The following is a 26,887-nucleotide window of genomic DNA, read 5'->3' as shown; positions in this document are numbered from 1 at the left end:
GACACTATAGTGACCCTCTACTGGCCGGTTCAGAGTCACCCACTGACACTATAGTGACCCTCTACAGGCCGGTTCAGAGTCACCCACTGACACTATAGTGACCCTCAGTTCAGGCCGGTTCAGAGTCACCCACTGACACTATAGTGACCCTCTACAGGCCGGTTCAGAGTCACCCACTGAGTGACCCTCTACGGGCTGGTTCAGAGTCACCCACTGACACTATAGTGACCCTCTACGGGCCGGTTCAGAGTCACTGACACTATAGTGACCCTCTACGGGCCGGTTCAGAGTCACCCACTGACACTATAGTGACCCTCTACGGGCTGGTTCAGAGTCACTGACACTATAGTGACCCTCTACGGGCCGGTTCAGAGTCACCCACTGACACTATAGTGACCCTCTACGGCCGGTTTCCCCAGATACAGGTTAAGCCTAATCCTAGACTAAGAATTATGCTCAATGGTGATTCACCATTGAAAGTGCTTTTTAGTCCAGGACTAAGATTAATCTGGGTCCAGTCCATCTACTACCATTATGGGGTGCGGCAGGCAGCCTAGGGTTAGAGCGTTGGGCCAGTAACCGAAAGGTTGCTGGATCGAATCCCCGAGCTGACCAGGTAAATAAAACTCTGTCGTTCTGCCCGAGCTGCCCGTGAACAAGGCAGTTAACCCACTGTTCCTAGGCTGTCATTGTAAATAAGAATTTGTTCTTAACTGACTTGTCTAGTTAAATAAAAGGTTTAAAACATTTTTTTATATTTTATTGACCACAGGATCCTCCCATTGTTGCTCTGTTCACACCTGTAGGAACCAGGATCAGAAACAGGAAGAAAACAAAGAGATGAAAAATCCCAAAAATATATTTATATGTTTATATATATTTACGAGGTATGTATACACACAAAAAAAGAAACCACCACACATTTAAAAATTAACAGTCTTTTTTACCCAAACGTGTCCTCTCGTGACATAAAGCCATTTGAATAATTAGCTACATTAAAGCAAGAGGAAGTGATGCTCCCACAACCCTGCCCTCTCCGTCAGAACCTTTAGTCCGTCAGAACCTTTAGTCCTGCTCTGTGACGTCTTTCTGTCCATCTCCTCCATAACGAGTCCAAAAGCACCAAGGCCTCCTGGCCACAAGGTGGCGTTGTGCTGCGATGGCTGGCTGCTGTGCTGCACATTACTAATCCTTTCTTTCTTCACATCAAGTCCAAGAAGCAAAAACAAAATCTTCCCCTTTTTGAATAAAAAAATTATTATAATAATGAAACCTTGGTGAGCAGCAAGCACTCGTTTCCCCATCCAACCGAGTCTTAAAGTCTCCGGCTGGGATGGAGGTCAGTATTGGGGTGATGAGGTGGCAGGGGGCTCTGCCTCTGCAGCTCAAAAGGTGTTTTTTGTGCAACCAAACAAAAACGGAAGATTAAAGTGAAGGAGATCAGAACAAAACAATGGCAGCAAGGAGGCAGGTCTCCTCCTGGCAGGCGGTTGGTTTGTTAGTTGTGTTGTTAGGGGAAACAACATCTGAGACTGCCCCCGTGGGGTCACGCCAGATAATGCTGCATCGCTGTTTTCGCCCTGAGAGAGACGGAGAGAGTCAGTACACTATCCTATAACATAATGAGTGTGTGTGTGTGTGTGTATCACACCTTTCACAGAGGTTGGGGTCTAAGGCCTGGGTGAGTTTGTGCAGAATGTCTACAAAGCCCAACTCCCTCAGCTTGTCCTGACGCTCCTGGCAGCCTGAGAACAGAGACACCGACGTAGGAAGGTTAGAGGGGATGATGTTGGAGCCGGAGGCAGAGACCAAGTCCAACAGTAAAGCATTGAACATTACATAACAACGGAGCTTGTGGAATGTTGAGTGGAATCACAGATGAAAACCAGGGATGTAATGGAGCGTAAATACATTAGTGTATGTTACAGACCGTGCTTCATCTGCACTGCGGTTCAGAGTTGTATTAACTTGATCCACAATCTTTACCACTACATCCACAAGAACCACTAGCCCTTTCCTAGCTAACACCCAGGTAACACACCCCCCCCCCCCCCAGCATGTAACAACCTGTCATGGCATCGGCCTCACTGCCCTCCTCATTCCAGATCAGGTTGGAGATACAGAATGTTGCTGCCAGCTGGAGCTTCGCATTAGAGTGACCCTGAGAGGACACCACAGAGAACTGTTCTCAGTATTTAGTTTAGATGTGTCAATCATATACAGTACCAGTCAAGTTGACACACCTACTCATTCAAGGATTTTTCTTAATAATTTTTTTTTTAATTATCCACATCGTAGAATAGTGAAGACGTCAAAATGATTAAATAACACATGGAATCATGTAGTACCCCCAAAAAAGTGTTAAAACAAAATCACAATATATTTGAGATTCTTCAAAGTAGAAGAATGCCTTGATGACAGCTTTGCAGCACTCTTGGCATTCTCTCAACCAGCTTCATGAGGCAGTCACCTGGAATGCATTTCAATTAATAGGTGTGCCCTCTTAGAAGTTAATTTGTGGAAAAAGCAGTTGTGTTGTGACAAGGTAGGTGGGGTATACAGAAGATAGCCCTATTTGGTAAAAGTCCATATTATGGCAGGAACAGTTCAAATAAGCAAAGAGAAACGACAGTCCATCATTACTTTAAGACATGAGGGTCAGTCAATCCGTAAAATGTCAAGAACTTTGAAAGTTTCTTCAAGTGCAGTTGCAAAAACCATCAAGTACTATAATGAAACTGGCTCTCATGAGGACCGCCACAGGAAAGGAAGACCCAGAGTTACCTCTGCTGCAGAGGATAAGTTCATTAGAGTTAACTGCACCTCAGATTGCAGCCCAAATAAATGCTTCACAGAGTTCAAGTAACAGACACATCTCAACATCAAATGTTCAGAGGAGACTGCGTGAATCAGGCCTTCATGGTCAAATTGCTGCAAAGAAACCTCTACTAAAGGACACCAATAAGAAAAGACTTGCTTGGGCCAAAAAACATGAGCAATGGGCATTAGACCAGTGGAAATCTGTCTTTTGGTAGGATGAGTCCAAATTTGAGATTTTTGGTTCCAACCGCTGTGTCTTTGTGAGATGCAGAGTAGGTGAACAGATGTGTGGTTCCCACCGTGAAGCATGGAGGAGGAGGTGTGATGGTGCTTTGCTGGTGACACCCTCATGATTGATTTAGAATTCAAGGCACACTTAGCCAGCATGGCTACCACAGCATTCTGCAGTGATACACCATCGCATCTGGTTTGGGCTAAGTTGGACTATCATTTGTTTTTCAACAGAACAATGACCCAACACACCTCCAGGCTGTGTAAGGGCTATTTTACAAAGAAGGAGAGTGATGGAGTGCTGCATCAGATGACCTGGCCTCCACAATCACCTGTCCTCAACCCAATTGAGATGGTTTGGGATGAGTTGGACCGCAGAGTGAAGGAAAAGCAGCCAACAAGAGCTCAGCATATGTGGGAACTCCTTCAAGGCTGTTGGAAAAGCATTCCTGATGGTGCTGGGTGAGATAATGCCAAGAGTGTGTCATTAAGGCAAAGGGTGGCTGCTTTGAAGAATCTCAAATCTCAAATATATTTAGATTAGTTTAACACTTTTTTGGTTACTACATGATTCCATATGTGTTATTTCATAGTTTTGATGTCTTCACTTATTCGACATTGTAGAAAATAGTAAAGACCAAGAATAACCCTTGAATGAGTAGGTGTGTCCAAATGTTTGACTGGTACTGTATGTAAAGAGACAGTGAAACTCGTTCTAAATAAACATTACCCCACGTGGATACAAATATCAAGGTTGGCAACAGAGAGTTCAGTGAACTTGAGAACAAACCTATATTTTACTAGTATTGCTACAGTGGATCATGGAGGGAAGAGATTCTACCATGGAATATTTGATTTTCTGGAGGATGTCGTCATTGGTCATGATGAGTTCCTTGGCTGTGTTGCCATCGGCAATATTGGCTAGGATGCAGAGTGTCTGAAATATAGAGAGCAGTTAAAGGTTGTGTTCCCCTGCCCAGGCGTAACTGACGCATGCCAGATCGTACACCACCTGGATAGGTATTTTACGTACCAGCTAACCACATCATATGTTACAGCAATCATTGGTTGATGCATGCAATGTCTGAGCAGGGGAACCCGTTCTGACCTACAGTATGTTTAGGAGGTCCTACATGCTCATTGACCTACAGTATGTTGAGGGGGTCCTACCTGCTCCTTGACCTACAGTATGTTGAGGGGGGTCCTACAGTATGTTGAGGGGGTCCTACAGTATGTTGAGGGGGTCCTATAGTATGTTGAGGGGGTCCTATAGTATGTTTAGGAGGTCCTACATGCTCCTTGACCTACAGTATGTTGAGGGGGGTCCTACAGTATGTTGAGGGGGTCCTACAGTATGTTGAGGGGGTGTTCCTACCGTATGTTGAGGGGGTCCTACAGTATGTTGAGGGGGTCCTACAGTATGTTGAGGGGGTCCTATAGTATGTTTAGGAGGTCCTACATGCTCCTTGACCTACAGTATGTTGAGGGGGTCCTACCTGCTCCTTGACCTACAATATGTTGAGGGGGTCCTACAGTATGTTGAAGGGGGTCCTGCAGTATGTTGAGGGGGTCCTACCTGCTCCTTGACCTACAGTATGTTGAGGGGGGTCCTACAGTATGTTGAGGGGGTCCTACAGTATGTTGAGGGGGTCCTACAGTATGTTGAGAGGTCCTACCTGCTCCTTGACCTACAGAATGTTGAGGGGGTCCTACAGTATGTTGAGGGGGGTCCTACCTGCTCATTTACCTACAGTATGTTGAGTATGTTGAGGGGGTCCTACAGTATGTTGAGAGGGTCCTACAGTATGTTGAAGGGGTCCTACAGTATGTTGAGGGGGTCCTACCTGCTCCTTGACCTACAGTATGTTGAGGGGGGTCCTACAGTATGTTGAGAGGGTCCTACAGTATGTTGAGGGGGTCCTACAGTATGTTGAGAGGGTCCTACAGTATGTTGAGAGGGTCCTACAGTATGTTGAGGGGGTCCTACAGTATGTTGAGGGGGTCCTACCTGCTCCTTGACCTACAGTATGTTGAGGGGGTACTACAGTATGTTGAGGGGGACCTACAGTATGTTGAGGGGGTCCTGCAGTATGTTGAGGGGGTCCTACAGTATGTTGAGGGGTCTTGCAGTATGTTGAGTGGGTCCTACAGTATGTTGAGGGGGACCTACAGTATGTTGAGGGGGTCCTACAGTATGTTGAGGGGGTCCTACAGTATGTTGAGAGGGTCCTACAGTATGTTGAGGGGTCCTGCAGTATGTTGAGGGGGTCCTACAGTATGTTGAGGGGGTCCTACAGTATGTTGAGGGGGTCCTACAGTATGTTGAGGGGGTCCTACCTGCTCCTTGACCTACAGTATGTTGAGGGGGTCCTACAGTGTGTTGAGGGGTTCTGCAGTATGTTGAGGGGGTCCTACCTGCTCCTTGACCTACAGTATGTTGAGGGGGTCCTACAGTATGTTGAGGGGGTCCTACAGTATGTTGAGGGGGTCCTACAGTATGTTGAGGGGGTCCTACCTGCTCCTTGACCTACAGTATGTTGAGGGGGTCCTACAGTGTGTTGAGGGGGTCCTGCAGTATGTTGAGGGGGTCCTACAGTGTGTTGAGGGGGTCCTGCAGTATGTTGAGGGGGTCCTACCTGCTCCTTGACCTACAGTATGTTGAGGGGGTCCTACAGTATGTTGAGGGGGTCCTACAGTATGTTGAGGGGGTCCTACAGTATGTTGAGGGGGTCCTACAGTATGTTGAGGGGTCCTACAGTATGTTGAGGGGGAACTACAGTATGTTGAGGGGGACCTACAGTATGTTGAGGGGGTCCTAGAGTATGTTGAGGGGGTCCTACAGTATGTTGAGGGGGTCCTACAGTATGTTGAGGGGGTCCTTCAGTATGTTGAGGGGGTCCTACAGTATGTTGAGGGGGTCCTACAGTATGTTGAGGGTCCTACAGTATGTTCAGGGGTCCTACAGTATGTTGAGGGGGTCCTACAGTATGTTGAGGGGTCCTACAGTATGTTGAGGGGGTCCTACAGTATGTTGAGGGGTCCTACAGTATGTTGAGGGGGTCCTACAGTATGTTGGGGGTCCTACAGTATGTTGAGGGGTCCTACAGTATGTTGAGGGGGTCCTACAGTATGTTGAGGGGGTCCTACAGTATGTTGAGGGGGTCCTACAGTATGTTGAGGGGTCCTACAGTATGTTGAGGGGGTGTCCTACAGTATGTTGAGGGGGTCCTACAGTATGTTGAGGGGTCCTACAGTATGTTGAGGGGTCCTACAGTATGTTGAGGGGGGTCCTACAGTATGTTGAGGGGTCCTACAGTATGTTGAGGGGGTCCTACAGTATGTTGAGGGGGTCCTACAGTATGTTGAGGGGTCCTACCTGTCCTTGACCTACAGTATGTTGAGGGGGTCCTACAGTATGTTGGGGGTCCTACAGTATGTTGAGGGGTCCTGCAGTATGTTGAGGGGGTCCTGAGGGGGTCTAGTATGTTGAGGGGGTCCTACAGTATGTTGATGTTGAGGGGTCCTACAGTATGTTGAGGGGGTCCTACAGTATGTTGAGGGGGTCCTACAGTATGTTGAGGGGGTCCTACAGTATGTTGAGGGGTCCTACCTGTCCTTGACCTACAGTATGTTGAGGGGGTCCTACAGTATGTTGAGGGGGTCCTGCAGTATGTTGAGGGGGTCCTACAGTATGTTGAGGGGGTCCTACAGTATGTTGAGGGGGACCTACAGTATGTTGAGGGGGACCTACAGTATGTTGAGGGGGTCCTACCTGCTGACCCAGTATGTTGAGGGGGTCCTACAGTATGTTGAGGGGGTCCTACAGTATGTTGAGGGGTCCTACAGTATGTTGAGGGGGTCCTACAGTATGTTGAGGGGGTCCTACAGTATGTTGAGGGGGTCCTACAGTATGTTGAGGGGGTCCTACAGTATGTTGAGGGGGTCCTACCTGCTCCTTGACCTACAGTATGTTGAGGGGGTCCTACAGTATGTTGAGGGGGTCCTACAGTATGTTGAGGGGGTCCTACAGTATGTTGAGGGGGTCCTACAGTATGTTGAGGGGGTCCTACAGTATGTTGAGGGGGTCCTACAGTATGTTGAGGGGTCCTACAGTATGTTGAGGGGGTCCTACAGTATGTTGAGGGGGTCCTGCAGTATGTTGAGGGGTCCTACAGTATGTTGAGGGGGTACCTGCTCCTTGACCTACAGTATGTTGAGGGGTCCTACAGTATGTTGAGGGGGGTCCTGCAGTATGTTGAGGGGGTCCTACAGTATGTTGAGGGGGTCCTACAGTATGTTGAGGGGGACCTACAGTATGTTGAGGGGGACCTACAGTATGTTGAGGGGGTCCTACCTGCTCCTTGACCTACAGTATGTTGAGGGGGTCCTACAGTATGTTGAGGGGGTCCTACAGTATGTTGAGGGGGTCCTACAGTATGTTGAGGGGGTCCTACAGTATGTTGAGGGGGTCCTTCAGTATGTTGAGGGGGTCCTACAGTATGTTGGGGGTCCTGCAGTATGTTGAGGGGGTCCTACAGTATGTTGAGGGGGTCCTACAGTATGTTGAGGGGTCCTACAGTATGTTGAGGGGGTCCTACAGTATGTTGAGGGGGTCCTACAGTATGTTGAGGGGGTCCTACAGTATGTTGAGGGGGGGTACAGTATGTTGAGGGGGACAGTATGTTGAGGGGGTCCTACAGTATGTTGACCTACAGTATGTTGAGGGGGTCCTACAGTATGTTGGGGTCCTACAGTATGTTGAGGGGGTCCTACAGTATGTTGAGGGGGTCCTACAGTATGTTGAGGGGGTCCTACAGTATGTTGAGGGGGTCCTACAGTATGTTGAGGGGGTCCTACAGTATGTTGAGGGGGTCCTACAGTATGTTGAGGGGGTCCTACAGTATGTTGAGGGGGTCCTACAGTATGTTGAGGGGGTCCTACAGTATGTTGAGGGGGTCCTACAGTATGTTGAGGGGGTCCTACAGTATGTTGAGGGGGTCCTACAGTATGTTGAGGGGGTCCTACAGTATGTTGAGGGGGTCCTACAGTATGTTGAGGGGTCCTACAGTATGTTGAGGGGGTCCTACAGTATGTTGAGGGGGTCCTACAGTATGTTGAGGGGGTCCTACAGTATGTTGAGGGGGTCCTACAGTATGTTGAGGGGGTCCTACAGTATGTTGAGGGGGTCCTACAGTATGTTGAGGGGGGTCCTACAGTATGTTGAGGGGTCCTACAGTATGTTGAGGGGGTTGTATGTTGAGGGGTCCTACAGTATGTTGAGGGGTCCTACAGTATGTTGAGGGGGTCCTACAGTATGTTGAGGGGGTCCTACAGTATGTTGAGGGGGTCCTACAGTATGTTGAGGGGGTCCTACAGTATGTTGAGGGGGTCCTACAGTATGTTGAGGGGGTCCTACAGTATGTTGACCTACAGTATGTTGAGGGGGTCCTACAGTATGTTGAGGGGGTCCTACAGTATGTTGAGGGGGGGGGTCCTACAGTATGTTGAGGGGGTCTTGCAGTATGTTGAGTGGGTCCTACAGTATGTTGAGGGGGACCTACAGTATGTTGAAGGGGTCCTACAGTATGTTGAGGGGGTCCTACAGTATGTTGAGGGGGTCCTACAGTATGTTGAGGGGGTCCTGCAGTATGTTGAGGGGGTCCTGCAGTATATTGAGGGGGTATGTTGAGGGGGTCCTACAGTATGTTGAGGGGGTCCTACAGTATGTTGAGGGGGTCCTACAGTATGTTGAGGGGTCCTACCTGTCCTTGACCTACAGTATGTTGAGGGGGTCCTACAGTATGTTGAGGGGGTCCTACAGTATGTTGAGGGGGGGACCTACAGTATGTTGAGGGGGTCCTACAGTATGTTGAGGGGGTCCTACAGTATGTTGAGGGGGTCCTACAGTATGTTGAGGGGGTCCTACCTGCTCCTTGACCTACAGTATGTTGAGGGGGTCCTACAGTATGTTGAGGGGGTCCTGCAGTATGTTGAGGGGGTCCTACAGTGTGTTGAGGGGGTCCTGCAGTATGTTGAGGGGGTCCTACCTGCTCCTTGACCTACAGTATGTTGAGGGGGTCCTACAGTATGTTGAGGGGGTCCTACAGTATGTTGAGGGGTCCTACAGTATGTTGAGGGGGTCCTACAGTATGTTGAGGGGTCCTACAGTATGTTGAGGGGGAACTACAGTATGTTGAGGGGGACCTACAGTATGTTGAGGGGGTCCTACAGTATGTTGAGGGGGGGTCCTACAGTATGTTGAGGGGGTCCTTCAGTATGTTGAGGGGGTCCTACAGTATGTTGAGGGGGTCCTACAGTATGTTGAGGGGGTCCTACAGTATGTTGAGGGGTCCTACAGTATGTTGAGGGGGTCCTACAGTATGTTGAGGGGGTCCTACAGTATGTTGAGGGGTCCTACAGTATGTTGAGGGGTCCTACAGTATGTTGAGGGGGTCCTACAGTATGTTGAGGGGTCCTACAGTATGTTGAGGGGGGTCCTACAGTATGTTGAGGGGGTCCTACAGTATGTTGAGGGGGTCCTACAGTATGTTGAGGGGGGGTCCTACAGTATGTTGAGGGGGTCCTACAGTATGTTGAGGGGGTCCTACAGTATGTTGAGGGGTCCTACAGTATGTTGAGGGGGTCCTACAGTATGTTGAGGGGGTCCTACAGTATGTTGAGGGGGTCCCAGTATGTTGAGGGGGTACAGTATGTTGAGGGGGTCCTACCTGCTCCTTGACCTACAGTATGTTGAGGGGGTCCTACAGTATGTTGAGGGGGTCCTACAGTATGTTGAGGGGGTCCTACAGTATGTTGAGGGGGTCCTACAGTATGTTGAGGGGGTCCTACAGTATGTTGAGGGGGACCTACAGTATGTTGAGGGGGTTGACCTACAGTATGTTGAGGGGTCCTACAGTATGTTGAGGGGGTCCTACAGTATGTTGAGGGGTCCTACAGTATGTTGGGGGTCCTACAGTATGTTGAGGGGGTCCTACAGTATGTTGGGGGTCCTTGACCTACAGTATGTTGAGGGGGTCCTACAGTATGTTGAGGGGGTCCTACAGTATGTTGAGGGGGTCCTACAGTATGTTGAGGGGGTCCTACAGTATGTTGAGGGGGACCTACAGTATGTTGAGGGGGTCCTACCTGCTCCTTGACCTACAGTATGTTGAGGGGGTCCTACAGTATGTTGAGGGGTCCTACAGTATGTTGAGGGGGTCCTACAGTATGTTGAGGGGGGTCCTACAGTATGTTGAGGGGTCCTACAGTATGTTGAGGGGGTCCTACAGTATGTTGAGGGGGTCCTACAGTATGTTGAGGGGGACCTACAGTATGTTGAGGGGGGTCCTACAGTATGTTGAGGGGGTCCTACAGTATGTTGAGGGGGTCCTACAGTATGTTGAGGGGGGACAGTATGTTAGGGGGTCCTACAGTATGTTGAGGGGTCCTACAGTATGTTGAGGGGGTCCTACAGTATGTTGAGGGGTCCTACAGTATGTTGAGGGGGTATGTTGAGGGGGTCCTACAGTATGTTGAGGGGGTCCTACAGTATGTTGAGGGGGTCCTACAGTATGTTGAGGGGGTCCTACAGTATGTTGAGGGGGTCCTACAGTATGTTGAGGGGGTCCTATGTTGAGGGGGTCCTACAGTATGTTGAGGGGTCCTACAGTATGTTGAGGGGGTCCTACAGTATGTTGAGGGGTCCTACAGTATGTTGAGGGGGGGGTCCTACAGTATGTTGAGGGGGTCCTACAGTATGTTGAGGGGGTCCTACAGTATGTTGAGGGGGGTCCTACAGTATGTTGAGGGGGTCCTCCAGTATGTTGAGGGGGTCCTACAGTATGTTGAGGGGGTCCTACAGTATGTTGAGGGGGTCCTACAGTATGTTGAGGGGGTCCTACAGTATGTTGAGGGGGTCCTACAGTATGTTGAGGGGGTCCTACAGTATGTTGAGGGGGTCCTACAGTATGTTGAGGGGGTCCTACAGTATGTTGAGGGGGTCCTACAGTATGTTGAGGGGGTCCTACAGTATGTTGAGGGGGTCCTACAGTATGTTGAGGGGTCCTACAGTATGTTGAGGGGTCCTACAGTATGTTGAGGGGGTCCTACAGTATGTTGAGGGGGTCCTACAGTATGTTGAGGGGGTCCTACAGTATGTTGAGGGGGTCCTACAGTATGTTGAGGGGGTCCTACAGTATGTTGAGGGGGTCCTACAGTATGTTGAGGGGGTCCTACAGTATGTTGAGGGGGTCCTACAGTATGTTGATGTTGATGTTGGGGGTCCTACAGTATGTTGAGGGGGTCCTACAGTATGTTGAGGGGGTCAGTATGTTGAGGGGTCCTACAGTATGTTGAGGGGGTCCTACAGTATGTTGAGGGGTCAGTATGTTGAGGGGGTCCTACAGTATGTTGAGGGGGTCCTACAGTATGTTGAGGGGTCCTACAGTATGTTGAGGGGTCCTACAGTATGTTGAGGGGGTCCTACAGTATGTTGAGGGGGTCCTACAGTATGTTGAGGGGTCCTACAGTATGTTGAGGGGGTCCTACAGTATGTTGAGGGGGACCTACAGTATGTTGAGGGGGTCCTACCTGCTCCTTGACCTACAGTATGTTGAGGGGGTCCTACAGTATGTTGAGGGGGTCCTACAGTATGTTGAGGGGTCCTACAGTATGTTGAGGGGGTCCTGCAGTATGTTGAGGGGGTCCTACAGTATGTTGAGGGGGTCCTACAGTATGTTGAGGGGGTCCTACAGTATGTTGAGGGGTCCTACAGTATGTTGAGGGGTCCTACAGTATGTTGAGGGGGTCCTACAGTATGTTGAGGGGGTCCTACAGTATGTTGAGGGGTCCTACAGTATGTTGAGGGGGGTCCTACAGTATGTCGAGGGGGTCCTAAAGTATGTTGAGGGGGTCCTACAGTATGTTGAGGGGTCCTACAGTATGTTGAGGGGTCCTACAGTATGTTGAGGGGGGTCCTGCAGTATGTTGAGGGGGTCCTACAGTATGTTGAGGGGGTCCTACAGTATGTTGAGGGGGTCCTACAGTATGTTGAGGGGTCCTACAGTATGTTGAGAGGGGGTCCTACAGTATGTTGAGGGGTCCTACAGTATGTTGAGGGGGTCCTACAGTATGTTGAGGGGTCCTACAATATGTTGAGGGGGGTCCTACAGTATGTTGAGGGTGTCCTACAGTATGTTGAGGGGGTCCTACAGTATGTTGAGGGGGGGTCCTACAGTATGTTGAGGGGGGTCCTACAGTATGTTGAGGGGTCCTACAGTATGTTGAGGGGTCCTACAGTATGTTGAGGGGGACCTACAGTATGTTGAGGGGGTCCTACCTGCTCCTTGACCTACAGTATGTTGAGGGGGTCCTACAGTATGTTGAGGGGGTCCTACAGTATGTTGAGGGGGTCCTACAGTATGTTGAGGGGGTCCTACAGTATGTTGAGGGGTCCTACAGTATGTTGAGGGGGTCCTACAGTATGTTGAGGGGGTCCTACAGTATGTTGAGGGGTCCTACAGTATGTTGAGGGGGACCTACAGTATGTTGAGGGGGTCCTACAGTATGTTGAGGGGGAGTATGTTGAGGGGGTCCTACAGTATGTTGAGGGGGTCCTACAGTATGTTGAGGGGGGTCCTACAGTATGTTGAGGGGGGTCCTACAGTATGTTGAGGGGGTCCTACAGTATGTTGAGGGGGTCCTACAGTATGTTCAGGGGGTCCTACAGTATGTTGAGGGGGGGTCCTACAGTATGTTGAGGGGGTCCTACAGTATGTTGAGGGGGTCCTGCAGTATGTTGAGGGGGTCCTACAGTATGTTGAGGGGGTCCTACAGTATGTTGAGGGGGTCCTACAGTATGTTGGGGGGGGGGGGGTCCTACAGTATGTTGAGGGGGTCCTACAGTATGTTGAGGGGGTCCTACCTGCTCCTTGACCTCGATGCTGTGTTCCCCCTCCAGGATCAGAGTGACCGCCTGCATGATCTGCTTCCCATGGGAACTCATGATCTGGTCTATGTGCTGAGAGAGAGAGAAAGAGTTTTTGTCTTTAAAGGAATTTGGAGAGCTGTGTGTGTGTGTGTGTGTGTGTGTGTGTGTGTGTGTGTCTCTGTCTGTCTGTCAGTCTGTCGGTCTTACAGGTCGTGTGGAGAGCAGGTTCCGTAACAGGCCCAAGGTCTTCATCAGGACGTTAGTGTCCGGGTCAGAGAGCAGACGGAAAAGCTGCTCCGTCCCCAAAGCTCTCACAATCTCCCCTTTCACCTTCTGGTCTGCCTGGAACGCCATGTTCTAAACACAAACAAAAAGGGTGTAGGTTAGACAGACACTACCAAAGCTCTGGTTGGAAGATTGTCAGCTGAAGCGTTCCCTCACTGCTTGTTCTCTACTGATTCTGAGAATCCTCCAGCCAAGATCGCTAAGAAACCTGGGAAGTTTGGTTATGCAACCTTTTGTCGAGGTAAAGTGGGCGAGCAGAGCAAGACAGAGAGGGGGTAAAGTGGGGACTCACCATGAGAGCCCAAATGCCGTTGACCCTCAGGGCTGGACTGTCACTCTGGGTCAGACTGCACAGTAACTCTACCACCCCTGACTCCAGGATAGGCTGCAGACATACACACAACACATACACTTACTCCCACTGGTCAAGATACACGGCAAATATACAACCTGACAGCTAATATTTAGTCCTAAAAAGTCAAGCAAATTTTACTGAGTTGAGTTTGTCGACCAATCATGTAGTGTTGTAGGTAACAGTAGTAGTGTTGTATTGCTGCCTGCTACTAGGTAACAGTAGTAGTGTTGTATTGCTGCCTGCCACTAGGTAACAGTAGTAGTGTTGTATTGCTGCCTGCCACTAGGTAACAGTAGTAGTGTTGTATTGCTGCCTGCTACTAGGTAACAGTAGTAGTGTTGTATTGCTGCCTGCCACTAGGTAACAGTAGTAGTGTTGTATTGCTGCCTGCTACTAGGTAACAGTAGTAGTGTTGTATTGCTGCCTGCCACTAGGTAACAGTAGTAGTGTTGTATTGCTGCCTGCCACTAGGTAACAGTAGTAGTGTTGTATTGCTGCCTGCTACTAGGTAACAGTAGTAGTGTTGTATTGCTGCCTGCCACTAGGTAACAGTAGTAGTGTTGTATTGCTGCCTGCTACTAGGTAACAGTAGTAGTGTTGTATTGCTGCCTGCTACTAGGTAACAGTAGTAGTGTTGTATTGCTGCCTGCTACACTAGGTAACAGTAGTAGTGTTGTATTGCTGCCTGCTACTAGGTAACAGTAGTAGTGTTGTATTGCTGCCTGCTACTAGGTAACAGTAGTAGTGTTGTATTGCTGCCTGCCACTAGGTAACAGTAGTAGTGTTGTATTGCTGCCTGCCACTAGGTAACAGTAGTAGTGTTGTATTGCTGCCTGCCACTAGGTAACAGTAGTAGTGTTGTATTGCTGCCTGCCACTAGGTAACAGTAGTAGTGTTGTATTGCTGCCTGCCACTAGGTAACAGTAGTAGTGTTGTATTGCTGCCTGCTACTAGGTAACAGTAGTAGTGTTGTATTGCTGCCTGCCACTAGGTAACAGTAGTAGTGTTGTATTGCTGCCTGCCACTAGGTAACAGTAGTAGTGTTGTATTGCTGCCTGCCACTAGGTAACAGTAGTAGTGTTGTATTGCTGCCTGCTACTAGGTAACAGTAGTAGTGTTGTATTGCTGCCTACCACTAGGTAACAGTAGTAGTGTTGTATTGCTGCCTGCCACTAGGTAACAGTAGTAGTGTTGTATTGCTGCCTGCTACTAGGTAACAGTAGTAGTGTTGTATTGCTGCCTACCACTAGGTAACAGTAGTAGTGTTGTATTGCTGCCTGCCACTAGGTAACAGTAGTAGTGTTGTATTGCTGCCTGCCACTAGGTAACAGTAGTAGTGTTGTATTGCTGCCTGCCACTAGGTAACAGTAGTAGTGTTGTATTGCTGCCTGCTACTAGGTAACAGTAGTAGTGTTGTATTGCTGCCTGCTACTAGGTAACAGTAGTAGTGTTGTATTGCTGCCTGCTACTAGGTAACAGTAGTAGTGTTGTATTGCTGCCTGCCACTAGGTAACAGTAGTAGTGTTGTATTGCTGCCTGCCACTAGGTAACAGTAGTAGTGTTGTATTGCTGCCTGCTACTAGGTAACAGTAGTAGTGTTGTATTGCTGCCTACCACTAGGTAACAGTAGTAGTGTTGTATTGCTGCCTACCACTAGGTAACAGTAGTAGTGTTGTATTGCTGCCTGCCACTAGGTAACAGTAGTAGTGTTGTATTGCTGCCTGCCACTAGGTAACAGTAGTAGTGTTGTATTGCTGCCTGCTACTAGGTAACAGTAGTAGTGTTGTATTGCTGCCTGCCACTAGGTAACAGTAGTAGTGTTGTATTGCTGCCTGCCACTAGGTAACAGTAGTAGTGTTGTATTGCTGCCTGCTACTAGGTAACAGTAGTAGTGTTGTATTGCTGCCTGCTACTAGGTAACAGTAGTAGTGTTGTATTGCTGCCTGCTACTAGGTAACAGTAGTAGTGTTGTATTGCTGCCTGCTACTAGGTAACAGTAGTAGTGTTGTATTGCTGCCTACCACTAGGTAACAGTAGTAGTGTTGTATTGCTGCCTGCTACTAGGTAACAGTAGTAGTGTTGTATTGCTACCTACCACTAGGTAACAGTAGTAGTGTTGTATTGCTGCCTGCTACTAGGTAACAGTAGTAGTGTTGTATTGCTGCCTGCTACTAGGTAACAGTAATAGTGTTGTATTGCTGCCTACCACTAGGTAACAGTAGTAGTGTTGTATTGCTGCCTACCACTAGGTAACAGTAGTAGTGTTGTATTGCTGCCTGCTACTAGGTAACAGTAGTAGTGTTGTATTGCTGCCTGCCACTAGGTAACAGTAGTAGTGTTGTATTGCTGCCTGCCACTAGGTAACAGTAGTAGTGTTGTATTGCTGCCTGCTACTAGGTAACAGTAGTAGTGTTGTATTGCTGCCTGCTACTAGGTAACAGTAGTAGTGTTGTATTGCTGCCTGCTACTAGGTAACAGTAGTAGTGTTGTATTGCTGCCTGCCACTAGGTAACAGTAGTAGTGTTGTATTGCTGCCTGCCACTAGGTAACAGTAGTAGTGTTGTATTGCTGCCTGCTACTAGGTAACAGTAGTAGTGTTGTATTGCTGCCTGCTACTAGGTAACAGTAGTAGTGTTGTATTGCTGCCTGCTACTAGGTAACAGTAGTAGTGTTGTATTGCTGCCTGCTACTAGGTAACAGTAGTAGTGTTGTATTGCTGCCTGCTACTAGGTAACAGTAGTAGTGTTGTATTGCTGCCTGCTACTAGGTAACAGTAGTAGTGTTGTATTGCTGCCTACCACTAGGTAACAGTAGTAGTGTTGTATTGCTGCCTGCTACTAGGTAACAGTAGTAGTGTTGTATTGCTACCTACCACTAGGTAACAGTAATAGTGTTGTATTGCTGCCTACCACTAGGTAACAGTAGTAGTGTTGTATTGCTGCCTACCACTAGGTAACAGTAGTAGTGTTGTATTGCTGCCTACCACTAGGTAACAGTAGTAGTGTTGTATTGCTGCCTGCTACTAGGTAACAGTAGTGTTGTATTGCTGCCTGCTACTAGGTAACAGTAGTAGTGTTGTATTGCTGCCTGCTACTAGGTAACAGTAGTAGTGTTGTATTGCTGCCTGCTACTAGGTAACAGTAGTAGTGTTGTATTGCTGCCTACCACTAGGTAACAGTAGTAGTGTTGTATTGCTGCCTGCTACTAGGTAACATTAGTAGTGTTGTATTGCTGCCTGCCACTAGGTAACAGTAGTAGTGTTGTATTGCTGCCTGCTACTAGGTAACAGTAGTAGTGTTGTATTGCTGCCTACTACTAGGTAACAGTAGTAGTGTTGTATTGCTGCCTGCCACTAGGTAACAGTAGTAGTGTTGTATTGCTGCCTGCTACTAGGTAACAGTAGTAGTGTTGTATTGCTGCCTGCTACTAGGTAACAGTAGTAGTGTTGTATTGCTGCCTACCACTAGGTAACAGTAGTAGTGTTGTATTGCTGCCTACCACTAGGTAACAGTAGTAGTGTTGTATTGCTGCCTGCAACTAGGTAACAGTAGTAGTGTTGTATTGCTGCCTACCACTAGGTAACAGTAGTAGTGTTGTATTGCTGCCGGTCTCACCTCTTTGCTGGGGGAGAACTCCAGCAGCAGATTGCATAGTGTAGAAGAGGCCATGACCAGCACCTCGTCTGGAGCGTTCTGTAACAACTACACACAGAGAGAGAAGAGTACCTTCAGTCTTAATAATAGCCCCAAATATTGGCCATTTCCTCTGTAGCTTACACAAACATGATGTGACTATGTAGAGGTGTAGAGGGTAATACTAGAGTACAGACCTTCATAAGGGGTTTCCATACTGCGTGGTCGTGAAAACTAGTCCTCAACTGCTGGACTGACCGGGACAGACTGTGAAGACACCTGGACACAGAGTGAGACAGAGGAAGAGTCAGATATCTTAGTTACAAGAGATGTTCATAGGCTAAGAGGGAAACAGTTTCAATATACAAATTCTTTGACTCTATGGGTCAACTGGATGAAATAGTTTTTGGTTTTATAGTGGTAGGGCCTCTATACTACGTTAGGGGAATCTTGTATTTTACAGACTACAACCACACATTTTGTGACAGGCAAATTAATAAAGGCATGAAACTAAAATAAAAACGGGCCAGGGTAATGAATGAAACACTGGTAGGGGTAATGAAACAATGGTAGGGGTAATGAAACACTGGTAGGGGTAATGAAACACTGGTAGGGGTAATGAAACACGGGTAGGAGTAATGAATGAAACACGGGCAGGGGTAATGAATGAAACACGGGCAGGGGTAATGAAAGAAACACGGGTAGGAGTAATGAATGAAACACGGGTAGGGGTAATGAATGAAACACGGGTAGGGGTAATGAAACACTGGTAGGGGTAATGAATGAAACACGGGCAGGGGTAATGAATGAAACACGGGCAGGGGTAATGAAACATGGGTAGGGGTAATGAATGTAACACGGGCAGGGGTAATGAATGAAACACGGGTAGGGGTAATGAATGAAACACGGGTAGGAGTAATGAATGAAACACGGGTAGGAGTAATGAATGAAACACGGGTAGGAGTAATGAATGAAACACGGGTAGGGGGAAATGAATGAAACACGGGTAGGGGTAATGAATGAAACACGGGTAGGAGTAATGAATGAAACACGGGTAGGAGTAATGAATGAAACACGGGTAGGGGGAATGAATGAAACACTGTCAGGAGGTAATGAACATGAAGCGCAGAGAACTGAAAGAAGGCATAAATCTTATTGCTTGTGTACGTTTTTGTTTACTGTCATTGTTGGTGTTTGTTGGTTATTATATGTTTGTTACATTTAGACATTCAGATATATGTACTATTTGTTTATGATGTTTACCTGAAAAAAGGAATATTATATAATAATAAAATTCTATATAGACACACGTCAAAAGTTTGGACACACCTACTCATTCAAGGGTTTTTCTTTATTTTTACAATTTTCTACTTTGCAGAATAATAGAAGACATCAAAACATCAAAACTATACATATGGAATTAAGAATTTGTTCTTAACTGACTTGCCTAGTTAAATAAAGGTTAACATTTTTTAACAAAAAGTGTTAAACAAATCAAAATATATTTTATATTTGAGATTCTTCAAAGTAGCCACCCTTTGCCATGATGACAGCTTTGCACACTCCTGGCATTCTTTCAACCCGCTTCATGAGGTAATCAGCTGGAGTGCATTTCAATTAACAGGTGTGTCTTCTTAAAAGTTCATTTGTGAAATGTATTTCCTTCTTAATGAATTTGAGCCAATCAGTTGTGTTGTGACAGGGTAGGGGTGGTATACAGGAGATAGCCCTATCTGGTAAAATACTGTTGTTTTATTTCTTTACCTACCCATTGTTCACCTAATACCTTTTTTGCACTATTGGTTAGAGCCTGTAAGTAAGCATTTCACTAAGGTTTACAATTGTTGTATTCAGCGCACGTGACAAATAAACCTTGATTTGATGTGATGGTTGCTGATAATGGGCCTCTGTAGATATTCACTTTTTTTTTATCTGCAGTTTCCAGCTACAATAGTCATTAATAGTCAATACAACATTAACAATGTCTACACTGTATTTCTGATCAACTTGATGTTATTTTCATTATTATTTTCATTATTATTTAATTATTATTATTTTTAAATTAGCTTTTCTTTCAGAAACAAGGATATTTCTAAGTGACCCCAAACTCTTGAACGGAAGTGTATATATATAAAATAGAGAGGAACAGAATGTGACAGGACACTCAGTGGAGAGCAGAGAAGTAGAGATGTGTTTTCCGTACCTGACGGCTGCTAGCCGCACCTTGATGCTGGATTCTGACAGGCCGCTCACTATCCTGTCCATCATGTTCTCGGTCTCTGTGATCTGAGGAGGGAGAAACAGGAGCGGGGGGTTACGAGAAGGACACTTCTAAAAGTGGCTGGGTTAGGGTGGGTGAGTGTACTGTTGAAGTCACCTTCTTGCGGATGTCTTCATCGTTGGAGCCCAGTGAGGCGTACAGCTTGAAGGCAGCTTGCCTCAGCTCATGTGCGTGCTTCAGGTCGTGATCCAACTGCAGATAAATAAAAAATGAAATAAACCATTATTGTTAGGTAAAATAAATTTTTGTCCAAATGAAGGACTGTGGTGTTCTTTTCTCACCACAGTTTCAGTGTTTTCTCTGCCTTGTAAGACTGCCTGGCTAGGTTCAATGACTACAGTCCAGTGTCTCACCCTCTTGATGTCAGTGATGGCGCTGACAGAGCTGGGGTATTTGAAGTAGTCAGCCAGCATGGCCACTAGGTGGTCGGTTACACTGGCGATCCTCTGCAGCTCCACATCGGGCTCCATCAGGTAGGCCAGGGTCTCTGCCCCCTCCACACGCTCCTCCAACAGACGCTCCTTACTGCACATCCTCACCAGGCACGGCAGGGTCTACAGACAGGGGTGGAACCAGAGTTCTACATACAGGGGTGGAACCAGAGTTCTACATACAGGGGTGGAACCAGAGTTCTACATACAGGGGTGGAACCAGAGTTCTACAGACAGGGGTGGAACCAGAGTTCTACAGACAGGGGTGGAACCAGAGTTCTACATACAGGGGTGGAACCAGAGTTCTACAGACAGGGGTGGAACCAGAGTTCTACAGACAGGTTGGCACTTGTTGGGATGACTCATGTCCTAGAGGCAGCTCTGCAGGGTGGTCACTAGCTGGCACAGCCACAAAGTCATCAAATCTGATTTGAACCCTAACCACACTGCTAATCTTGTGCCAAACCCTAAACTTAAATTATTACCAAAAAGCTACATTTTGTTTCCATAAATGCTTTAAGTTATAGACAATTTTGACTTTGCATTCTGGCCCATCTAGTGGAAACCGCTCAGCTTCCAGGACAAGATCCATCCCAATAAATGTCCACACGCGCACATACACACACACACACACACACACACACACACACACACACACACACACACACACACACACACACACACACACACACACACACACACACACACACACACACACACACACACACACACACACACACACACACACACACACACACACACCAGTATTAGATTGAGTCGTTACAAGCAAACTAGTATAATCACCTTTAAAACAATGCACCTGTCATCTGTTCTGATGGCTCCCGCTCGACACATGTATGTTAGACTGGGGGGGGTCAGAGAGAGAGAGAGGGAGAGAAATGTCACCTTCAGAAAGAAAAACACTTTCACACACTTAACTTCAGTCCGCAGATTCACACCTACTAGCACTTACGTCGACATGGTCAATCGCAGCACACTTAGTTTAATAGTCAAGTGAAACACTTACCACTTGGCTGCTGTGAGCTGCATTTCAATGGGCAGATCCCTTTGCAACATTCTGACAAACACCTGAGAGAGCAGATCCCCATCAACCAGCACTGAGAACAGAGAGGAGAACATAGATTTGTATCGTAGCATCATAATACTATATTATCACCATCTGACAACATGTCTGCTACCATGACGATAACAATGTAATGGCAATAACAGAACACCTCTGACACAGAGTAAACAACATAATCTGTCCCAGTTAGGTCTCAGAGCAGGCAAGAATGAAATAGCGAGAGAGAAAGAGAGGGAGAGAAAAGGGAGAGAGAGGGAGGCAGGGAGAGAAAAGGGAGAGAGAGGGAGGCAGGGAGAGAGAAATAAAAAGGAAAAGTAGTCTTACCATTCACCAATGTCATGGAGACCTGAGTGTTCTCATAGGCCAGGACTGAGAAGCATTTTAATGCCTGCATACGTACCTGTATGGCATGAGAGAACCAAAGAAAGAGAGGTAGTGAGATAACAGGGGGGAAAGGGGAGAGAGGGTGAGAGAAAGGGTGAGATGTTAATACAATTCAATTCAATTCAAGGGGCTTTATTGGCATGGGAAACGTGTTAACATTGCCAAAGCAAGTGAGGTAGATAATATACAAAAGTGAAATAAACAATACAAATTAACAGTAAACATTAAACAAACAGAAGTTTCAAAACAATAAAGACATTACAAATGTCATATTACGTATATATACAGTGTTGCAACGAGAGATGTGAGAGATGAGAGATGGTTGAACTGAGACAATGGGTGAGTAATAGATTCAAACAGTACCTTATAGGAGAGAGAGATGAGCATGGGAGCAATGTTCTGGATTGCCCCGTGGTTAAACAGAACCGTCTGATGCTCTGGACTCTACAGAACACACACACACACACATAACTGAGTCATTCCTCAGACAGACTAATTAACATGTCTTCTACTAGATGAGCGTTTTAAATGTGTACTGCTGTACTGACCTTGCAGCAGTGGGAGAAGATCTGGGTGATGTAGTCCTGCGTCCGCGGAGACCGAGTCAGCAGGGACATCAAGTGGGGAATCACAGTGGGGTCCTGAAGGAGACAGACACTGTGACTGTCCACCCGGCTCAGAACACACGGCTCAGATTCAGAACACACGGCTCAGATTCAGAACACACGGCTCAGATTCAGAACACACGGCTCAGATTCAGAACACACGGCTCAGATTCAGAACACACGGCTCAGAACACACGGCTCAGATTCAGAACACACGGCTCAGATTCAGAACACACGGCTCAGATTCAGAACACACGGCTCAGATTCAGAACACACGGCTCAGATTCAGAACACACGGCTCAAAACACACGGCTCAGATTCAGAACACACGGCTCAGATTCAGAACACACGGCTCAGATTCAGAACACACGGCTCAGATTCAGAACACAAGGCTCAGATTCAGAACACACAGCTCAGATTCAGAACACACGGCTCAGAACACACGGCTCAGAATACACGGCTCAGATTCAGAACACCCGGCTCAGAACACACGGCTCAGATGAGTGCTAGAGAGAGCATGTTGTAATATTACGTTACACCCCTATGGATGTGTATCAGAGAATAAGTGACTAAGACTTACAGTGTAGAGCAGCTGCACTGGGGTGACTGGACTGATGAAGACTGTCCTGAGGCAGCGAAGACAAGCCTCGATGAAGACCAGGTCTGGACATACCAGACCTGCATATACACAGAGAGCATAAGTCACTGATCGAATCACATTTTATTAGTCACATGCGCCGAATACAACAGGTGTAGACCTTACAGTGAAATGCTTACTTACCTAACCAACAATGCAATGTTAAGTTCGAAATAAAAAATAAAGTAATTGAAGAGCAACAGTAAAATAACAGTAGCGACGCTATATACAGGGGGTACCGGTACAGAGTCAATGTGCGAGGGCACCGGTTAGTTGAGGTAATATGTACATGTAGTTAGAGTTAAAGTGTCTATGCATAGATTATAAACAGAGAGTAGCAGCAGTGTAAAAGAGGGAATGGGGACAATGCAAATAGTCTGGGTAGCCATTTGATTAGCTGTTCAGAACTCTATGGCTTGTGGGTAGAAGCTGTTAATTAGCCTTTTGGACCTAAACTTGCAGCTCCGGTACCACTTGCCATGCAGTAGCAGAGAGAACAGTCTATGACCAGGGTGGCTGGAGTCTGACAATTTTTAGGGCCTTCCTCTGATACCGCCTGTTATAGAAGTCCTGGATGGCAGGAAGCTTGGCCCCAGTGATGTATTGGGCCGTACGCACTACCCTCTATAGTGCCGTGTAGTCGGAGGCCGAGCAGTTGCCGTACCAGGCAGTGATACCACCAGTCAGGATGCTCTCGATGGTGCAGCTGTATAACTTATTGAGGATCTTTTCAGTCTCCTGAGGGGGAATAGGCTTTGTCTTGCCCTCTTGACGACTGTTTTGGTGTGCTTGGACCATGATAGTTTGTTGGTGATGTGGACACCAAGGAACTTGAAGCTCTCAACCTGCTCCACTACAGCCCCGTCGAGGAGAATGGGGGCATGCTCGGTCCTCCTTTTCCTGTAGTCCACAATCATCTCCTTAGTCTTGATCACGTTGAGGGAGAGGCTGTTGTCCTGGCATTGTCTCTGACCTCCTCCCTATAGGCTGTCTCATTGTTGTCAGTGATTAGGCATACCACTGTTGTGTCATCAGCAAACTAAATGGTGTTGGAGTTGTGCCTGGCCATGCAGTCATGAGTGAAGAGGGAGTACAGGAGGGGACTGAGCACGCACCCCTGGGGAGCTCCAGTGTTGAGGATCAGTGTGGCGGATGTGTTGCTACCTACCCTCACCACCTGGGGGGCGACCCATCAGGAAATCCAAGATCCAGTTGCAGAGGGAGGTGTTTAGTCCCAGGGTTGTTAGCTTAGTGATGAGCTTTAAGGGCACTATGGTGTTGAACGCTGAGCTGTAGTGAAGGAGTAGCATTCTCTCGTAGGTGTTCCTTTTGTCCAGGTGGGAAAAGGAAGTGTGGAGTGCAATAGAGATTGCATCATCTGTGGATCTGTTTGGGCAGGTTACCTTAGTGTTCTTGGGCACAGGGACTATGGTAGTCTGCTTGAAACATGTTGGTATTACAGACTCAGTCAGGGACAGGTTGAAAACTGGCCAGTTGGTCAGTGCATACGTGGAGTACACGTCCTGTTAATCAGTCTGGCCCTGCGGCCTTGTGAATGTTGACCTGTTTAAAGGTTTTACTCACATCAGCTGTGGAGAGCGTGATCACACAGTCTTCCGGAACCGCTGATGCTCTCATGCATGCTTCAGTGTTGTTTGCCTCGATGCCAGCATAGAAGTAATTTAACTCATCTGGTAGACTAATGTCACTGGGCAGATCGCGGCTGAGCTTCCCTTTACAATAATATTTTGAAGATAAATACACAATGCAGAGGATGAGAGGACAAGAGTACTAAACTAAATATAGTACTAATGGTCAATAGGGAATTGTCAACGTAAATAGGAGTTGGGTTTCAGTTCAACAGCTGTTTAAAATCTGTGAAAGGTCACTCCTGAACTCAGAGCTACATGCGCTACATTCCGTACATTGAGTCGGGAACAGGATACTTGTTATTTGGCCATGTGGTACTGCAAGGTCTTCTCATTGGTTAACCCCAGACTAGGGTGGGGGGTTATAAATGGGAGACTTAACATCTACCTCCCAGCACAACAACTTGATTTGTCCTTTTCAAATAAACCTATTGTCCTCCCCCTGATTTGCTTTGGAGTTTGTGTTATTGAAGAATAACATCAATTGCTAACACCTTTGTAGTCTGTAATAGTTTGCAAGCCCTGCCCCATCCGATGAATGTCGGAGCCGGTGTAGTACGATTCAATCTTAATACTGTTTTGATGCTTTGTCTATTTGATGGTTCGTAGCAGGGCATAGCGGGATCTCTTATAAGCTTCCGGGTTAGAGTCCCGCTCCTTGAAAGTGGCAGCTCTACCCTTTAGCCCAGTGCAGATTTTTCCTGTAATCCATGGCTTCTGTTTGGGGTATGTACGTACAGTCACTGTGGGGACGACGTCCTCAATGCACTTATTGATAAAGCCAGTGACTGATGTGGTGTACTACATAATGCCGGAAGAATCCCAGAACATATTCCGGTCTGTGCTAGCAAAACAGTCCTGTAGCTTAGCATCTGCGTCATCTGACCACTTCTTTATTGACTGAGTTACTGGTGCTTCCTGCTTGAGTTTTTGCTTGTAAGCAGGAATCAGGAGGATAGAATTATGGTCAGATTTGCCAAATCGAGGGCGAGGCAGAGCTTTGTATGCATCTCTGTGTGTGGAGTAAAGGTGGTCTAGAGTTTTTTTCCCTCTGGTTGCACATTTAAAATGCGGGTAGAAATTAGGTCAAATAGATTTCAGTTTCCCTGCATTAAAGTCCCCGGCCACTAGGAGCGGCGACTCAGGATGAGCATTTTCTTGTTAAGGCCATGGCCGTATACAGCTCGTTGAGTGCGGTCTTAGTGTCAGCATCGGTTTGTGGTGGTCAATAAACAGCTACGAAGAATATAGATGAAAACTATTTTGGTAAAGACTGTGTGGTACAGCTTATCATGAGATACTCTACCTCAGGCAAGCAAAACCTAGAGACTTCCTTACTATTCGATTTTGTGCACCAGCTGTTGTTTACAAATATACACAGACCGCCCCTCCTTGTCTTACCGGAGGCTGCTGTTCTATCCTGCCGATACAGTGTAAAACCCGCCAGCTGTATGTTATTCATGTCGTCATTCAGCCACGACTCGGTGAAACACAAGATATTACTGTTTTTAATGTCCCGTTGGTAGGATATACGTGATCGTAGTTCATCTATTTTGTTATCCAATGATTGTACGTTGGCTAATAGGACCGATGGTAAAGGCAGATTACCCATTCGCCGTCGGATCCTTACAAGGCACCCTGACCTACGTCCCAGATATCCCTGTTTCTTTCTCCTGCGAATGACGTCCGACTCATTAAAGAAAGAATCTTCTTCCAGTACGGGGTGATTAATCTGTCCTGATATCTAGAAGCTCTTTTCAGTCATAACAGACGGTGGCAGAAACATTATGTACAAAATAAGTTACAAATAACATGAAAAAACACACTCAATAGCACAATTGGTTAGGAGACCGTAAAACTGCAGCCATTTCCTCCGGCGCCATTATCTATTCGTTGTTTCCCTATTGTTTGCAGTGTGTGTGTGTGTGTGTGTGTGTGTGTGTGTGTGTGTGTGCGTGTGTACCTTGCAGCAGAGCAGGGATGATGTGACAGTCCACCAGGGACTTGATGTTGTTCTCTGTGCCCATGGCCAGACTGCCCAGTACCACCACACACTCTGTCCTCAGCACCACCGCACCCTTTGTCCTCAGTTCTGAGCCCAGCAACACCACACACTCTGTCCTCAGATCTGAGCCCAGTACCACCACACCCTCTGTCCTCAGTTCTGAGCCCAGCACCTCTGTCCTCAGCACCACCGCACCCTCTGTCCTCAGTTCTGAGCCCAACACCTCTGTCCTCAGCTCAGAGCTGGATAAGCCCTGCTGGAGCAGGTACAGTAACCTGGGGGGAAGGAAGGACAGACTCCGTGAGAGAGAAAAAAAAGAAGACAGGAAAAGAAGGGAGGTGAGAGAGGAGAACGAAGGTAAGGGGGAAAGTGAGAGATACCTGGGCACAGCTCCCAGGACAATCAGGTTGGCTTTCTGTTTGTTGTTTCCGATGACAGCATTCTTCATGTCACTGTGAACACACACAGAGAGTCAGATGTGTGGAGCTCCCTCAGCATGTTACCAACAGCCACAATAACGACACTTGTCAGAGTTCATCCACAGTATAATTCCTATCACC

General features: G+C 47.3%; 1 protein-coding gene across 3 annotated transcripts in view; it reads right to left on the bottom strand.

Moving 5' to 3' along the window:
• Window positions 1-843: 843 nt before the first annotated feature.
• Window positions 844-26,887, bottom strand: part of LOC115130212 (armadillo repeat-containing protein 8-like) — a 31,810-nt gene continuing 5,766 nt past the window's right edge. Inside the window, exons 3-22 of one of the 3 annotated variants that reach the window (XM_029661119.2) lie at window positions 26,708-26,779; window positions 26,286-26,602; window positions 22,617-22,714; window positions 21,980-22,072; window positions 21,795-21,875; window positions 21,372-21,447; window positions 20,991-21,081; window positions 20,768-20,828; window positions 19,886-20,086; window positions 19,629-19,724; window positions 19,455-19,537; window positions 17,449-17,530; window positions 17,234-17,320; window positions 13,557-13,649; window positions 13,187-13,336; window positions 12,974-13,069; window positions 3,893-3,988; window positions 2,068-2,161; window positions 1,652-1,745; window positions 844-1,580 (exon numbers count right to left, since the gene is read on the bottom strand). In XM_029661119.2, coding sequence (XP_029516979.2) covers window positions 1,547-1,580; window positions 1,652-1,745; window positions 2,068-2,161; window positions 3,893-3,988; window positions 12,974-13,069; window positions 13,187-13,336; window positions 13,557-13,649; window positions 17,234-17,320; window positions 17,449-17,530; window positions 19,455-19,537; window positions 19,629-19,724; window positions 19,886-20,086; window positions 20,768-20,828; window positions 20,991-21,081; window positions 21,372-21,447; window positions 21,795-21,875; window positions 21,980-22,072; window positions 22,617-22,714; window positions 26,286-26,602; window positions 26,708-26,779 — 2,095 coding nt within the window. In that variant the 3' untranslated portion in view covers window positions 844-1,546. Of the gene's footprint in view, window positions 1,581-1,651; window positions 1,746-2,067; window positions 2,162-3,841; window positions 3,989-12,973; window positions 13,070-13,186; window positions 13,337-13,556; window positions 13,650-17,233; window positions 17,321-17,448; window positions 17,531-19,454; window positions 19,538-19,628; window positions 19,725-19,885; window positions 20,087-20,767; window positions 20,829-20,990; window positions 21,082-21,371; window positions 21,448-21,794; window positions 21,876-21,979; window positions 22,073-22,616; window positions 22,715-26,285; window positions 26,603-26,707; window positions 26,780-26,887 lie in introns of those variants that run through there. The other 2 variants (XM_029661128.2, XM_029661137.2) reach the window with 2 other exon arrangements.

The sequence above is a fragment of the Oncorhynchus nerka genome, linkage group LG1 (assembly GCF_034236695.1).
Source record: "Oncorhynchus nerka isolate Pitt River linkage group LG1, Oner_Uvic_2.0, whole genome shotgun sequence".
Taxonomy (NCBI): Eukaryota; Metazoa; Chordata; class Actinopteri; order Salmoniformes; family Salmonidae; genus Oncorhynchus; species Oncorhynchus nerka.
Note: the sequence above shows the minus strand (reverse complement) of the source record. Positions and strands in the feature narration are given on the sequence as shown.